The sequence below is a fragment of the Cyprinus carpio genome, chromosome A2, assembly GCF_018340385.1.
Source record: "Cyprinus carpio isolate SPL01 chromosome A2, ASM1834038v1, whole genome shotgun sequence".
NCBI lineage: Eukaryota > Metazoa > Chordata > Actinopteri > Cypriniformes > Cyprinidae > Cyprinus > Cyprinus carpio.
The window spans coordinates 9,345,094-9,362,138 of record NC_056573.1 but is presented as its reverse complement, the minus strand read 5'-3'; the positions used below and the strand labels follow the sequence as shown (position 1 = coordinate 9,362,138).

General features: G+C 35.8%; 1 protein-coding gene across 1 annotated transcript in view; it reads left to right on the top strand.

Annotated features, from left to right (window-relative positions):
• Positions 1-14,727, top strand: part of LOC109080477 (netrin-G1-like) — a 57,038-nt gene extending 42,311 nt beyond the window's left edge. The window contains exons 5-8 of the mRNA XM_042771738.1: positions 3,414-3,586; positions 7,663-7,689; positions 7,903-7,947; positions 13,829-14,727. Of these exons, the coding sequence (XP_042627672.1) occupies positions 3,414-3,586; positions 7,663-7,689; positions 7,903-7,947; positions 13,829-14,079 (496 nt within the window). The 3' untranslated portion in view covers positions 14,080-14,727. The remainder of the gene's footprint in view (positions 1-3,413; positions 3,587-7,662; positions 7,690-7,902; positions 7,948-13,828) is intronic.
• The last annotated feature ends 2,318 nt before the right edge of the window (positions 14,728-17,045 follow it).

The window sequence follows — 17,045 nt, the reverse complement described above, 5'->3', positions numbered from 1 at the left end:
CCTTCATAGCTTAAGGCATTCGCAAATAATACAAAATATGGCTGACAATTGATTGTAAACAGCAGGATTGCGATGAGCCTGTGATACACATTAGCTTGAAAATAACTCTGTTATTTAGTCTCATTTGCAGAGGCCATTAAGTAATAACACTACAAAATAACATGCATCGCTTCAGCAATAAACTTATGGTATTCAAGCATAATAACAATAATGGAGTAATTGCTACGCAGTAGTTTTTTTTATTTGCTTTACCACAATAGAATTATTCTTTATGAGACATGGAGCATAATAAAAAGGAAAATTCAAAAACATAAAACAAAAAAAAAACTATTAGATGCTAAGTACAAATACCTTGGAATAAAGACAATAGAGCTTGTGTGTTTATATATATATATATATATATATATATATATTTGTATATATATATTATATATATATATATTTTTTTTTTTTTTTTTTTTTTTTTTTTTTTTTTTTAAATTTATCAATCAATTACAAAATATACATTTCAAATAAAATTTCAAAAACACAAAAGTCTAAACACAAAAAAAACACAAATAATAGACAATTTTCTACCCAATTGGGGATAGACAATAAAGCTTTTGAAATTGAAATTGAAATATATATATTTCAAATTCAATTTCAAAAGCTTTATTGTCTATCCCTAATTGGGTAGAAAATTGTCTTAAAAGCGATGCATGATATTTTGTAGTGTTATTACTTATTGGCCTCTGTAAATGAGACTAAATAACAGAGTTATGTTCAAGCTGATGTGTATCACAGGCTCATTATTTGTGCTGTTTGTGTATTGAGCCTTTTGTATTGAGCCACACAAACAGCACAAATAATCCTCACAACAACACTACTACATACATACATACTAACTACATTACACATTACATTTATGTATACACAAAAACACCTACATTATAACATTACATTTAATATATATATATATATATATATATTATATATATATATATAAATTAAATACGTAATTTAATTTAAATATTAATATTTTAAATATTGCAAATGCAAAGGATGTATTTCTAATAGTGGGTAGTCTCACAAATACTGTGCATTGAGCTATAGGGAACTCAAACACAGAGAAAATGGAAAATGGGAGACACATTCCAGGAGAAACCAAGGTCAGGATGAAACATAACAAGAGGAACTGACATGAAAGTCTGCCTTCTACTTCCTCTGAAGACAGACAATATATTTCAGACATTGCTATGTTTCATAGTAATGTGGCATGGGACTATAGACGCCTCTCTGTGAGGGCTAACGTTTAGAGGGCATTGCATCATATGATTTTATAATGAAAGCCACACACGTCTTCTGTTAAAACCCTAAAAAAGAAGGGAATATTATTCTTATTCAAAACCATTTCTCAGATTTATTCAAATAGTGAAAAGAAGCCCCTTTGTGGCCAAAATTCATGAATATGACTTATGAACTACACCTCACAGACAATGCAGCTCAGTATAACGCCCTGAGCCATATCTTTAGAGAGCAAGTGCGCAAAGCAAAACACTTATGTCCTCGATTCATAACAGGAGGGAGGAGAGTGGAATTAAATGAGTCACTGAGTGGTGCCACTCTTAGATAATGGCCAAAGCCCACTGTGGGAGAGCAAGGAGAAAAAAAGGCCAATAAAGAATTATTAAATGGATTTTCATCTTTCTGCCAGCACAAATGGTTGCTGTGCCAGGCGTTCTCCCAGCGGCACCCGTGGAATGATATTCAACGGTCCCTCCAATTTCAATATGACAATGCCAACGGCAAAAGCATCACGTCCCTCGTTGCTGCGCCGCAGATACACTGAACTTCGTGACATCGGCTTGATGATCCAGTTTCGGCTGGTTTTTAATTAACCTAAGGGTCAGATCTCAAAGCACAGCACTTTAGGGAATTTTACCATCTAGATGAAGGACGCTTAGATACATCCACATATTAGAGATATGGAAGAGATTTAATTGACTATCCTTTATGATACTCCAGAGAGGCGGTGAATACGTGCACTTCAGTAATGCTGAAACTGGAAAGTAGCCTATACATGTTAATATCAAAACATGCACAGAAGCTCACTGTGTAATAATACAGAAAATCGTCTAACTGAACAAAGATATTTAATCGGGTCCATCAAAGTCAATGCAGACGAAACCATTTACTGTAGCTCCATTTGATGTTAAATAGACCATCATGAAAGCTGAAATTAGAGGTTTTGTTCAACTGTTTTCCCGCAGTTATTAATCATTTATGCGCAATGTCATGAAAAGTAGAAAGTCAATTGGAATTGATGTATTCCTGTAACACGTCTGACTCGAGTTCACAGCAGGAAGCAGCCACATGTCCTCACCGCCGCGGTTCTCCAAAGAGCAAAAGTCCTCCTTGAACGCATTGCATAAAAACAAATACTGCCTTGATATCATACCGAACACAAACCCTCCAGAGAGGTGTAGCATATCCTGAATGCTCAGTGATCTCATTAACCGCTGCCCATCACACAGGGAGGCGGAGGTCAGAAGTAAACAACACGGTTGTAACCTTTTGTCTCCTGACAAAATCAATGACTGCAAATTATATTTAGAGTAGATATGGAAAGTGAGACCACTCATCTCGAGTGGCAGCTAAGATAATCATCCACAATCGTTTTAACTAGGAAATTAGGATGAATAACTACACATGCACTGAAAAAAAAAATGGTGTAGAAACCAATTTCACGCAGAAATTGCTAGTAAATTTCACAAACAATAAATTAAACATGAAATTTAGAAAAACTGGAATAGTATTTCCTTGTAAAAATGCACTCCAGTAATCTTTGTTTTGTTTACAACTTTGAAAAGTCAGTGTTTGTGCCTTCCCATGAAATAAAATTCATTGAAAGCATCCTTGTTTTGACATAAACTCCAGACTTCAGAAACCGTGATTTTCTCTTACATTTAATGCTCTGAAACAACAGTGATTCTGTCAAAATCTCTTTCCCAGCAGACATCAGAGGAACTTTGAAGAGGTGCTGTTAGTGTCGATAGACTTTCCACTTCTTTTATTCTTTCCCTTTTTTCAATGTTAAAGCCCAACCACTGAGAAGCTTTCATTCTGCTTTTGTGTCACAGATGTGACCCACACTTCTATTCAGTTTCTCCACAGGGGCACACTTAAATGAGCTCTGTTTTTAATGGCATAATGAAGCTCTCTTCCGCAGCATCATGGGAAGTCAACATTAAAGGTTGGAGTTTGTAATGGATATGCCACAAAGAGGCTCTGAACATATCGCAAAAGAAATTAATATTACGATTCAGATAAGACGTCAAACATTGCGGCTGGTTCTTTGTTCCCGCCACCAACATAGAAACGGTAGCCTGGGCTGACATTTTCCCTTTGTTATGTTTTGTTCTTCATCCTGCTAGGTGCAAGTGCAATCTTCATGCCAACAGCTGTGTTTTTGACAAAGGGAAGCTGGGGTGTGAGTGCGAACACAACACCACGGGGCCGGATTGCGCGCGCTGCAAGAGACACTACCAGGGCCGAGCATGGAGCATGGGCTCCTACCTGCCCATCCCCAAGGGTACTGCCAATATCTGTGAGTACATCCTGCCATCTCCTTCTCGACATGACTCATGGGAAAGCATAGTGCTCCATCAAGCACCGAAACGTGACCTTTTCAGTGGTGATCCAAATGACATTTTACTTTCAGAGCAACAAAAAAAAGGACCAAAAATAAGCCTGTAGGCAGCACATATTACAGAAACTTGGGTTTTTCTATAGCTCCAAAATGTATAACTAGTGGCGTATGGCAGGCCTCTGAAATCAGTGTTATTTTATTACCTCTGATATAAGTTATGTGAATATTTTGAATTAGAGTTGTATTTTTATAGTTTCTTTATATATATATATATATATATATTTTTTTTTTTTAAATATTTAGTTTATTTAGTTTTAGTTATTTTAGTACTTCAAGAAATGTTGCCTTGGCAACAAGCTGAAATAAGTTAAGTTTAGTTTATTTATTTAATTTTTTTATAGGTCGTTTTTGTTTTATTGAGTTAACTATAATAGTTTTAGTTTTAGTTAACAATAATAACTCTGCCTGAAATCATGTGACACTGAAGATTTTAATGACTTTGCTATCACAGAAATAAATTACATTTTAAAATATGTAAATTTTAATTTCAGTAATTTTAATATTAGTAATATAGTCATTGTACTGTAATAATATTTCACAATATACTATTTTATTTATGTATTTTTATAAAATAAATGCAGCCTTGATTATCATTAGATACTTACAAATTCTATATAATATAATATAATATAATATAATATAATATAATATAATATAATATAATATAATATAATATAATATAATATAATATAATATAATATAATATTCTGCATGTCTGTCAATTTTATTCAGTTATTTTATGTTATGAGCTTTTTGTGCTTCTCCCAAACAGCCAGAAGTCATCCTCTTCTTTAGCTTCATCATTGCATTGAGTAGTGGCACATCTGTCAAGTTCTCAACCCAAGGCAGGGGGCTCATTGCCCTAATAAATCTAATGAAGTCAGTAACTGTAGCTCAGGGACAGCGAGAGGCTCGGCACTGTCCAGATGGTGGGAGGAGAACCCTCTGGCCCCCTCAGTGCAGGTCCACTCAAAACTAAGTCACTGCCATCAAGCACAAGCCATATACTTATGCAGTCACAAGCAAAGGATGTTTTCCGGAATGCTGCATCGTAAAGAGGAAAGTAGCGGCGACATATCTCTTTATTAATGTCCTTTTCTGCATTCTCAACACTGCAGCGATGCATGTGTGATTTTGTATGGCAATTTTAGATTCAGTTCACCTGAAGTGCTTTTGTGTGAGTGAGTAGGTGGTTGTATGAGTATACATGCTTTTGAAAGCCTTTAATATCGCTCTAGCCTTTCCCCCTGTTATGAAGGCCTTCATAATGTAGGGGCAAAGCTCAGGCTGACAGCCAGTTATTAAAAACCCAATACCAGGACACATCTGTGCCCAACAGAGGAAACCAAGAACCACCTATATCAAAAGCAATATTAGCACCTGTTTTGGCAAGAAATCCACAATGCAACAGGCTTGCATATGAAATCCAAATAACATTACTACCCCTGCAGCTTTGGTGAAATCAATAGTCCTCGACTGTTGCATCATTCCCCTTCCCCGCAAATGAGCATGGTCGCAGCGACACGCCACTTCTCCTACACTGCTCATATTACATGTGAGGTTATGAAACATATGGCTCTCACATAAAGATAAATTTGCTAAAAGTGCTGAATTTAATTAAGCTATAATAGCTTTCATCTGTCATCAAATCTTCTGCTGTGATCACAAGGGCAATTTATCTATGTTAAGTATGCAGGACCCTGCTCATATAAATATATAGCTACATGTAACCCTCGGGTCTAATAATTCAGCTGGAAATGAAACCCATGTCTTTGTCTGGTGGGAGGGGCTTAGAGAGTCAGGTGGGAACATTTTATGTGAGAGCAAAAGTGTCCTGCCCTGCCTTTACACCAGCATCGTACTGCCAGACAGAGTAGAGGAGATTTTGTTTTTGGGTACACTGGCTTTAAACTAATGGGTTACTGTAAATTTTTAGCCGCATCAAAATGCTAATCATCATGGTTAAGAATTGACAATGTGTTTAAAACTACAAATTATTTCCTGAGTTTAAACTGGATTTTTAACATTGCATTTAAAATTTAAGAAGGGGACAATATATAATCATTTAAATGTCCCAGTGTATTTTTGTGATCATATGCATAACATACCTGTATGTTATTTTCATTAACATTAATAACAGTTACAATTAATGTTATTATTGTTAATGAAAATAACATATATACCCACATTTAACATTAACAATGATTACATTTAATGCTATTATTGTTCATGTTAATGTACTAATGTAATGTACTAATGTACTTGTTAATAAACTATATAGTTTTGAGGAATTGATTGTATTAATTTATGCACAAATGTCACGATAGCATTGCATACAGCTGCATTCTTCATATAAACAGCAAAAATGCCTGAAAAACTTATAATGCATGAGTGCCAGCCTTAACCAGGCAGAACCTAAAGATCTTGATCTTATGTTTGCAGAGGAGGATTGCTCTTGTTGTGTCCCATGTGGGAAGAACAGGTGCTTGAGAAGTGAAGAATTATGTGTGTTTGGTACTTTTGTGATAAATAAGATGTGTGTTGGTTTAATCGATGCACACTGAGCGCATCTATCAGCTGTCCACTTCTGCCTGTTTTCCAGGCTTGTCATTCATAGCTCAGGTGAGCAGAATCCCCAATTAGCTTTGAGTCGCTAACACTGTAAAGAGGCCTATGATATGCCGTGAGACTTGAATTCAAGAATTCATTCACGTCTGAGTTTGAACTCTTTCGGAGCTAAACATAATGTGATGAAAAAAATAACTGTTAGTCACTGTTGCTAGGTTAAGCATTATACTAAAAACAATGGACACTATTATACAAGTGTAAACCACCTCAATGGTCTGTGGTTTTGAAGCAATTGCATGCTGAGATATTCAGTGCTGTTATTCTCTGAAAAGTGTCCTATAGACTGACTGGAGAGCAGCACGTCGGTGCATTGGATTGAAATGTCAGGCCTGTCATAATAGTTGATGGCTGAAAAAAATAATATAACAAAAGAATCTGATGGATAGAAAAGTCAAATCATTTATTAAAATGTGTGCTAACTAACAGCACCACTGATTAGTGAATAATAAATAAAATAAAACACTCTGGCAGGCCGCATGTACTCTAGCAGTTAAAAGAATGAGCTACTCAATTTTGTGTAGCGCAAACTCTGCCTATGCATTTTATCACAAAACTAATATTTGTATTTATTTTAAATGTTGGAGTGGATAGTAAAGGAAAAACTGTCAATGAGTATCTGGAACATACCTGGAAACTGCTTCAGTATGGTTTAAAAAATCCCATATACTGCCATTTGTGTTATTTCATAATGTGATGAAAACACACACAATATTACACATAGTCTAAAATTAAATTTTTTAAAAACTTTCCCAAAAATTTTTAAAGTACACTACCCTCCAATAATATCACCCCTGTTTAATTAAAAAATATTATTTAGAAATAAAACTTAACAACTGCTGGAAAAAATCAAACATTTTTGTTGAATGAATGAATGAATGAATGAATGAATGAATGAATGAATTGACCCCCCCCAAAAAAAAATAAACCCACCCCCCCCCCCCCCCCCCCCCCCCCCCCCCCCCCCCCCCCCCCCGACCCCACTGACACCCCCCCCCCCAAAAAAAAATAAAACCTTGTTAAACCCTGCCAATGCAAGTGTGCCTTTTGAAACAAACAGCAAAAAATAAAACCTTGTTAAACCCTGCCAATGCAAGTGTGCCTTTTGAAACAAACAGCAGTTTTCAACCCAGTTTTGTAATTGCCAGTGGTGATATTATAGCACACAGAACTGCTTATTACAATCAGAGAGTGGCCAGAATCATATGAGCTGGTTTGATTACGTTTTTTCCTCCGTAACTGATGTCCTCACTGAAAACATGAAGCTGTGAATCAAAGTTATTTATCTGACTTTTTAAAAGCTTCTGTAAATGTAGTTTAATTGATGCTAGTTCTTTCTTTTTTCCCAGGTATCCCAAACAATCTTGGCACCTCTGGTGAGTTTTTCCACTCATGGCTTAATGAACATCATTTGTATTGTATTTGTGTTTTATATAAAAAAGGATACTTTAATATGTAAAATAGAATTCTATCAAATATTCAAACATATTAATATAAGTTCTGGTAATAAAAGTGACTGAAAGCTAGTTGTGAACACTAGATTAATAAATAATAATAATTTGATTCTTTTTTTTTTTTCATTTCATCAGTTCGTCCAAATGCTTCTTCACTTGGAGCAGCAAACCGAAATCAAGGTGAGACTTTCAGAAATCATCTCATTAATGCCTGTAAAACATCCAACCACAGTTGTTTTTTTTAATTTTTTTTCTCCAGCTTGAGGATACAAACCCTCATACTAACAAAGTGTCTTTGTTTGTGTATACTTTGATCTCCTCTGCGATTTCAGTCTAGCCTCAAATCTCAAAAGACTATCCAAGATACAGTTTTGAGTGACTCATTGTCTGCAGTTAGTTTGTTGTTAGGTTGTTAATGACAGCTATATGCTTAGAATTAGAAAGCAATAACATAAAAAATGTTAACGTTGTCATGCTCAAAAACCCATTATGCTATTAACTGTGATTTAATAGTTGCTAATGCTAGTCAGATGCTGCTAAAATGTATTTTTTCTCTAGCATATGGATGGTCTCAAAGCTTAAAGATGTACTAAAAGCCACACAACTCTTATTTTGATTTAATTGGGGCTTTAAGAAAAGAGGATAAAAAAAAAATTGAAGCCTTCTTATTTTCAGCACTCCTGCTGATTGTGTGTGACAGAGAGTGGTCTCTTTTCTGTCAGGACCAGTAGCAGAACAAAACTGAAGATTGTAAGAATCTGTCTGGTTGTTCTTCACCTACATCTTCTAGATCCAAACCCTCTGTTAGTAAGCAGTCAGCGGACTGCAGTGTTTAATGATGACCTCCCGGATATCAGGCTCTTCTAATAACCTCTCAAATGTAATTAGTCTCAAGTGTCTGTTTTCTTCCTTTTCATGCAATAGAAGAGAGAAAGAAGTGAGGGAAAAAAAGATGAGATGGCAGTAGGTTTATGTACACTGATTTCAAAGACATGATTGATATTAATCTCTTGAGCAGATGAATACAGTGGAGAAACCATCACTCAGACCATAAAAAAGATTAAAAGAAATGCACAGGAAAGAAAAGTGGTGGAAAATATGTGAACTGGACACTAAGATTTGTTTATGAGTTACAGAGTAGTAAATGCTAATAATCAATCAGAATTTTTTTTTTACTTATGATATAATATGAGCAGAAGGCACAATATTCTGTTGTGATTCTGTTAGTGAAATTTCTCTTATTTTATTCTAAACAAGTGGTTTTCAAATGGTGGGTAACAGCCTGAAAATGTATTACAGGTCTGTTCCCTTAAGAAAGAAAACAATGCTAAATAAATTTCAACTAAACTAACACTATAAATGTGCATTATTCAGATAAATAGGCTTATACAGTTAAAAATAAAACAATAAAACTACAATCAGTGATAATGTACAGTATAGAAAATGTTTAATTATGTTGAGATTTGCTTAACATTACATTTAACAGTGAAAAAAAAATACCTTACCCTAAACCTAATTAGAAATAATTTTCTGTTTACTTTTCTAAAATGAGCAATTTTGGTACTGCATTTGGGACTGAGATAATTCCATATTAATTACTAAAGGAAATTAAACTAATTAAGAACTACTAATAGCTGACATATTAGAAATATTACCATTAATTACTACGTAATGACAACATTAACATTTCTGATATGTGAGCAAAACTTTGAACATGGTCATAAAATGCACCACTAATTACTCACACGTTACTTAGGTACTCTTCATGAACAAATAGTGATCTGGGCCAATATTTTAGTAAGGAATAATTGACGACGGGCCATTGAATTATTAGAAAAATAATGCACACCCGAGGTGATGATGCGGCCACGACACGAAGCAGTTATTTTTCGAATAATTCAACAGTCCGGAGTCAATTATTCCGCTTATACTAAGGTTACCACACCTCAAGACATCGATCAGATGATATATTTAAAGGGATTCGTCCAGTTTTTGTACTTAAATCGCTATTGTGAGTAGGAATATTTCTTCTGCATCTCATCTAACGCCTCTTTTGCTGGTTCCAAAACGTCATTTTAAAGCTGATAATGGAGGCTTGAGCCATTGATAGCATTCTAATGCAGTTATCAATGAAGTTATTAGAAACAGATCGAGAGAGACAGAGACACACAGAGAAAGAGAAAGAAAGAGAGAGAGAGAGAGAGAGAGCTAGTGTGATTTAGACTACCTCTGTGCATCCCTCAACAGTGTTCTGCAGCAGCGTCTCTAAACAGCGCTGCTATTACCTCGCTAGTGAGAAATGTCATGTGTATTTACTTTCGGAAAATCATCTGTCATGTTGTTGTTTTTGTTAGTCCTGTGTGCTGTATAGGTACTGTATGCTAATTTCCGTTATTACAGTTAACTATGCGAAGAGATATGGAACTGTAATGCGATCAAGAGAGCTGCCTGGAACTACGTTCGCCCTGCGTTTCCCTGAAAAGGCTTCGTAACAAAATAAAATACAAAAACAAACCATCTTCAAGCATTCAGCGGCCCCGAATTATAAAATAAATTAATACATACATACTTACTGTATGTATTTATTTATTTATTTATTTATTTATTTATTTATTTATTTAAATAATGGTCCAGATCACTAGTAGTTCCTGCAGAGTGACCATGTTCACAGTAAAACAGACAATTGTTCACGTCTAGGACACATTAATGTTGTGTTTAGTAATTACTTGTTAATTCTTTAACATTTTTGTAATTATTTAATAGTTCTTCATGAGTTTAATTTAGTATTTAATAATTACTGATTTCCTAACAAGGAATTATCTCAGTCCTATATTCACTTTTATTTACTGATTAGTTTATCCTGTTTCCAAATTCATTAATAGTAGTTCCTGAAGAGTTACTTTAGTACTGTTCATTGGTCCTGAATTACTCCCTGCATAGTTACCTATTAATTACTCACCATTATTCTAAAGTATTACCACTAAACTGAAGATCTTTAGTCTCATCCATAAAACACCACTTTGAGATTGTTCATCTCAACTGAAACCAGACCTGTCAGGGAACCAATAGATATGTTGTATGCATTTGTCACTATTGTTCAAGTCAGGAGCTGCCTGTTCTGTTCCATTAGCATGTGAGAAAGTCACTGTACCCGACGAAGATGCAATACAGCACATATGCCTCCAAGGGAAGACAGAGCTCGGCCAGGGTTCACACCTCAGTTTTTTTCTTAGGTCAGAAGGTAAAGCACAACACAAGTGCAAATGCAGTCTACGTCACTGAACACTACAGTACATGTGAAGGATGACCTTGCACGTCTTTCACGATGAAAATGAAGACCGGGACAGATGCGAATGTCTGTGTGTTCAATGCTCCCTCAGTGCACATGTACATATTTGAAGAAAGAATCAGTCAAAGGAGCAGCAGCAGTGGGTCTGTCTTCTGGGTACACTTGAACCGCATCCTTTGCTCGAATCTAATCTTGGGTACAGATGCTAATGGAAAGACAATACCCCTGTAGGGTCCTCTGGAAGCCTGTCAGCATTTGGATAATCGCATACACAGTGAACAAAGTAAACTCCAAGCCTGGAGATTTAAAGTTTATATCCCAGCAAAATCTTTCCAGAGTCGTCACTCAAAATGGACACTGAGCTTTTCTGAGCACCAGTTAAACCATGCCAGATGGTCGTTTCGTGCAGAGATATGATTTTAAAAAGTGATATTTCAGTGTCAAAATTGCCCTCAGCACTTAAAATGCTTAAAAGTGTCTCTTTTGAAGTGAAGCATTTCTATTTATTTGTATAATAGTAGGATTACGGTAATAGTGCAGAAAAACTGTCTATATTTAAACTATGGAAAAGCATTGAGAAAATAATAAAATGAGATCTTAGTCAAATCACTGTGGATATATATTACTTTTTAAATAATATGTATATTTTTGATAAATGGTAAAATGGCTTCTGTTTGATCAATACCGTGTTCTGACGATGCTAAAATGCACAATATAGTAACAGTTTTGATACGAATGTCACTGTACAGCTCACAATGCAAATTTGTTTCTCAATATTTTTAATTTGCAGCAACCTTTTTATGGCTTTGCTATTGTACACACTTTTGTTGGGCCTAATAGTGCCCTTTAATTGTGACTACATTTATGAAATAGCACAGCATCTCATACATTCTCTACTGACAAAAACATTTCAAACTGGCCTAAGCTGGTTTGCTGGTCCTTATTAGTCTCCCTGACTGGGGTGTGTTTGCAAAACATAATAGTCGCCAATTCTATCAACATATCATAGTTCAACAATTTAGTGTTGCTCAAAACATAGTTCCAATGAACTGCATCAAAAAATTGTATGGTTGGAAAGGTAGCTCCCAATCAGTGGTTAGAAACATGTTTTCTTGTTAGTACAACATGCAGACTTAATAGATCATGCTCTTGAGGAAAATAAACAAGCTAACCTGTAGTACAATCTAAATCTTTCATTTTATATATGTATAAATCTCTACGGCTTTTATTTTGTCAGGAGAATGAAGAGTGTGCATGTCCATACATGCTTTAGTACCCCGGGAAACCCAGGAGTATGATGTGAGAGAGAACTTGCAACTAAAACATTTGGAAATAAAGCAAAACTGTGAAGAACAAAAATAGCGAAGTATTCCTAAAATGCCATCCTCATTATTTACAGCAATAAACTGGCATGAATTCAATATTGAACAGATTAATTTGTCAAAGTTATTACTCCTCTGCCTGCTTGCTGTCATTAACGACAGTTCTTGATTGTTGAAGCAACATGGCTCGAACGATGGCTGTGCGACAAAGTTACAGCGGTTTTGGTAAACAGTCATGAATAGCTAGTTAATTTCTCCATCAACGCAGTGTTGTCAATGTTAGTTATGTGGTGAGTTGGGAACCACACCTCAGTCAAACTGGTTTTAGAGGGTCAGCTAAGAAAATAAAACCACTTAAACACTAGTTTGGCCAGGCTGGGAGACCATTGTAAACCAACTAAGACCTAAGCTTAGGCTGGTTTAAGTGGGGGTAGTTTAGTAGTGTTATTGCTCATAGCTGGTTTTCTTCAGTTTTGTTCTGTCCCTACTTCTCAGAGGACCTAGATGAAATCCATTTGAATGAAGAAAGCAGCATGTAATTACTCCCAGTTTCTGAGCAAATAGTCCTGTCTCTCCTCCCAAAGCAAATATTTTCCTCAATAATGGAAGCCAGTAAAATGCAATAGCAATCAACTTTTTTCCACTAAAGAGTTTGTTTACAGGTCAAGGAAGGGAGATTAGAGCAATTCGGACTGGATTGGCACCATGACGTACATTTCATTGCACACCGCTTCCCTGTTTGTCTTGAATTTGAACTTGAATCTTAATTATATGCAGTTTATTTTTCATTTCACAATGATTAGATTATGGATTCAATTTCAGAAGTATCAAAGCATTGTTGAAAGGTTCAATTTCATTTAACAGTAGGTGTTGATTGAGTTTGCTGTAACCTTCACACGCTAAAACACCCTAATCACATGGAATTACCAGCAGTGCAGCATCAACTTAGTCTCACAAGAAAACATAACTATTTTACGAGGTGATTATTTTGTATGATTTTTAGAAAGAAAAATGTAGTAAAATTCATATTAATTAGCCACCAATTTGCCAAAATGTAAAATAATTATGAATTGCCATGAGATTATGTTGGCAGAAGTTGGAATTTCACCAGTAGCTTCATACCAGAGATTTGCCAGAAGTCAGCAGTGATGTTTTCAATTTTGGTCACACACTGAAAAATGTCATACAAAGATATATTTCCTGCCCCAAATCCCACCTCTCACTCTATGATTAATCATATCACTTCTGCAATATTACAGTGGGACTAACATCCCATGTGGTGCCCTTAAAAGTCACCGCTGAGCCTCTCGCCAGAGCCCATCATAAACAACCACACAAACAGCAACCTGATGATCATCTTGATGGATGTGCTTTTTTCCCTGGAAAGTGTTTCCTGGCATGGGGAGGAAAGCGATGTGTGTTCACCTCTCTTTTTCTCTGCTCCCCACAGCTCGAGTGTGTGACAATGTGCTCCTGCGCTGTCAGAACGGTGGCATGTGTCACCACCACCAGCGCTGCCAGTGTCTGGCCGGTTTTGGTGGCGTACTGTGTGAGAAGGCCCAATGCCAGGGTGACTCTTGCGAGGATCTGCAATCCAGCCAGCTGTCCCTCCGCCCCCTGCCCGCGGCCCAGACTCTCCCGCTGACTCTGCTATCTCTCATCCCCTCCCTGCTGGCCACCCGGGGCCTAACATCACTCTGAGGGGAACGCTTTTGCCCCGAAGACATTCTCCACGGGGGCTCCAATCCTGACTTCCTGTTAGAGGACACACGATGACTGAAAAGAAATACTCCCTTGATGTGGAAGAAAAAAATTCAACTTTTTTTTTTTTTAGGAAACCATAAAGTTTTCTACTCAGTACTGTCAATAAAAGTTGGCCATAGATGATGGATAAACTGGAAATTTACAAAAAGAAAACCAGAACAACAACATAAAAAAGCTGACACTAATGACTGTCTTTATCTTTGCTGAATTAAGAAGAAATCAAATCAATACACTGTTACACTGCTCTGTAGCCATCTGTCAGATAAGACTTTATTTCAAGCCTCAGAGCACAGAAACACTGCAATAGAATTTTATTTTATTTATTTATTTATTTATTGAGACAAATCATTAATGTGAGGATGAAACAAGATGTACTCGCAGACTGCCACCTGAATTAACACACACACTACCACGACTGGTTGTCAAACTTCTCACTCTTAACCTTTTCTCGACCCTCTCTCTTTTTCTTGTAACTCTGTGAAGTCATGCAAAATACCCATGATATATGTCACACAAGAACTGATCCAGTTTATCAGTCAGAGCTGGTGTAAGATCAAATATACTATAACATGAGAGACAACCGTTGACATTTTGTACTGGGATATTTTCATGACAATGCGAATTAGAACAAGAAGAAAGACCCTGATCAATATTTTGACTTTTTGCATTGCTGCAACAACCTGTAGAATTTGGGTTGATACTTTAATTATTGCCCTGATGGAGTTGTATATTCCTGTTTAGTTGCTAATCGTTTTGCTTAAAACATGCGTTTACATTCTCACCGACCGAACTGTATGAAGGGTTTCACCAAAGGGCTTCGGTGAGGAATCCTTTGTTGCTTGAAGCCAACTATGTTTGTGAATTAAAGATGAAAAAAAATAACATTTTATTGCCATTTTGTGAAAGCAAATCTTCAAAGATAGCAGGTGATTTCTGTTCATGTGTGTTCTCAGAATTAGAAATCCCACAAATTGTATTTGATGTATGGAGTTTAGTGGTCAGTGTTCTCTCAAACATTACGATTGTTAAGAAAGGTGTAAAAATGCTAGAAACGTTCATCTGCCAAATTATGCACACTTTGAACTCAAAATTGAAAACTGACCACAAAATTGATATAGATGAAAGACATGTTCAGCCTCATTATGGCAGTGTTCTGAAATAGGAATTAAAACATGATGGTCCTCATAGACAGATTCTGTTCAGACTTAGTAGTTAGACTGATATACCTGTAAGGTAGGTCATTATCCAGCCAATATTAATCACAAAATAAACCCTATCAGGGTGATCAGATAGTATGAGCACTTGACAGTATGATTATCCTGCTGATTAGATGGCAACTCACCAAACGGAAACATTGCAACTATACTGTTGCAATGTTTGTACTTGGTAAATAGCCCGATAGCATATACACTGGCATTGAAAAGTCTGGGATTAATACTTAATACTTCTATTCAGCAAGAATACAATAAAATGTGTAAAGTGACAGTAAAGGCATTTATAATGTTACAAAGGATTTCTATTTGAAATGGTGTTCTTTTGAACTTTTTCTATTCATCATCAAGAATCCTGAAAAAAAGTACTGTATCACGGTTTCCACAAAAACATTAAGCAGCAGTATTAACTGTTTTCAACACTGATGATAGTATATTTTGTGAGCACCAAATCAGCATATAAGAATGATTTCTGAAGGATCACGTGACACTGAAAACTGAAGTAATGGCTACTATTTCTGCTATGCCATTACAGGAATAAATCTAATTTTAAGATATATTAAAATGGAAAACTAATATATTAAATTGTAATAATATTTCAAAATATTACTTTTTTGCTGTATTTTTTTTTTCATCAAATAAATGCAGTATTGGTGAGCATAAGGGATTTCTTTCAAAAGCATTTTAAATCTTATTTGCCTCAAACTTTTGAATGGTAGTATGTCATATAGTGCATATTATATCAATACTGTATTTAGCTAATATCGTTAGCTCTATTAAATGATTGGGTGAACTATTGCTTTATTGTACCCATTTATCAATTAGTGAATGACAACCCTGTAGCTCAAAATGTAGAACATGATACTAGCAACACCAAGGGTTCAATTGCATGAACTGGTAAAATTTAGAAACCTTCAAATGCAATCTAAGTCGCTTTGGGTAAAAGCGTGTGCCAAATGAATAAATGTTAATGTAAATGAGACTATTACTTAGTAGCTGGTACTCAATAGTCAAGGCATAATTTCTGAAAGCTCAAATTTCAAAAGAAATGTATTCATAAAAATAGTACTAACAGGGCTGGATCTGAGGACATGGCAATAAAAGTGTTCCAGCAGAGACTGAAATCAAATGTAAATCACAAAACGAATGAGTAAGAGAGGTGTGTTGACGAAATTCGGATTGGAGAATGTCACACGCTGCGAGGCATAACACGCAGTCGTGATACGGCAATCATTTTCAAGTCCACGCTGGGTACTCGAATGGAAATGAAGTCATTCTGTGCCTGTGACACACGATGAAAGCGGGTCTGAGGCAGGATAGATTACATTAGTGAGATTAGGCCTCTTCATTTCAATCAAATGAAATCCTCTATCGCCCTTGATCTTAATAACTTTTCTCCCAAAAGACAAGTATAAGTGAAGATGTCATTTTATTTTGAGAAATAACTGCCATGCCCATTTACTCCATTGTAAATTCTTTTGATGATAGGTCCAGGTTCACCATTTTTGTTCAACTCATTTCATTCAGCCTAATAGATGCAATTAGAAACACTTTGCACTTCCAAGATGGAAATTTAAGATTGGCCAGATAAATGAGTATAAACATTGCACCCCCCCCCCCAAAAAAAAAACAAGCTGTACCGCATCTTATTAGGTTTAAATGCAAATGCTGCCAGAATGCTAATGAGTGTGT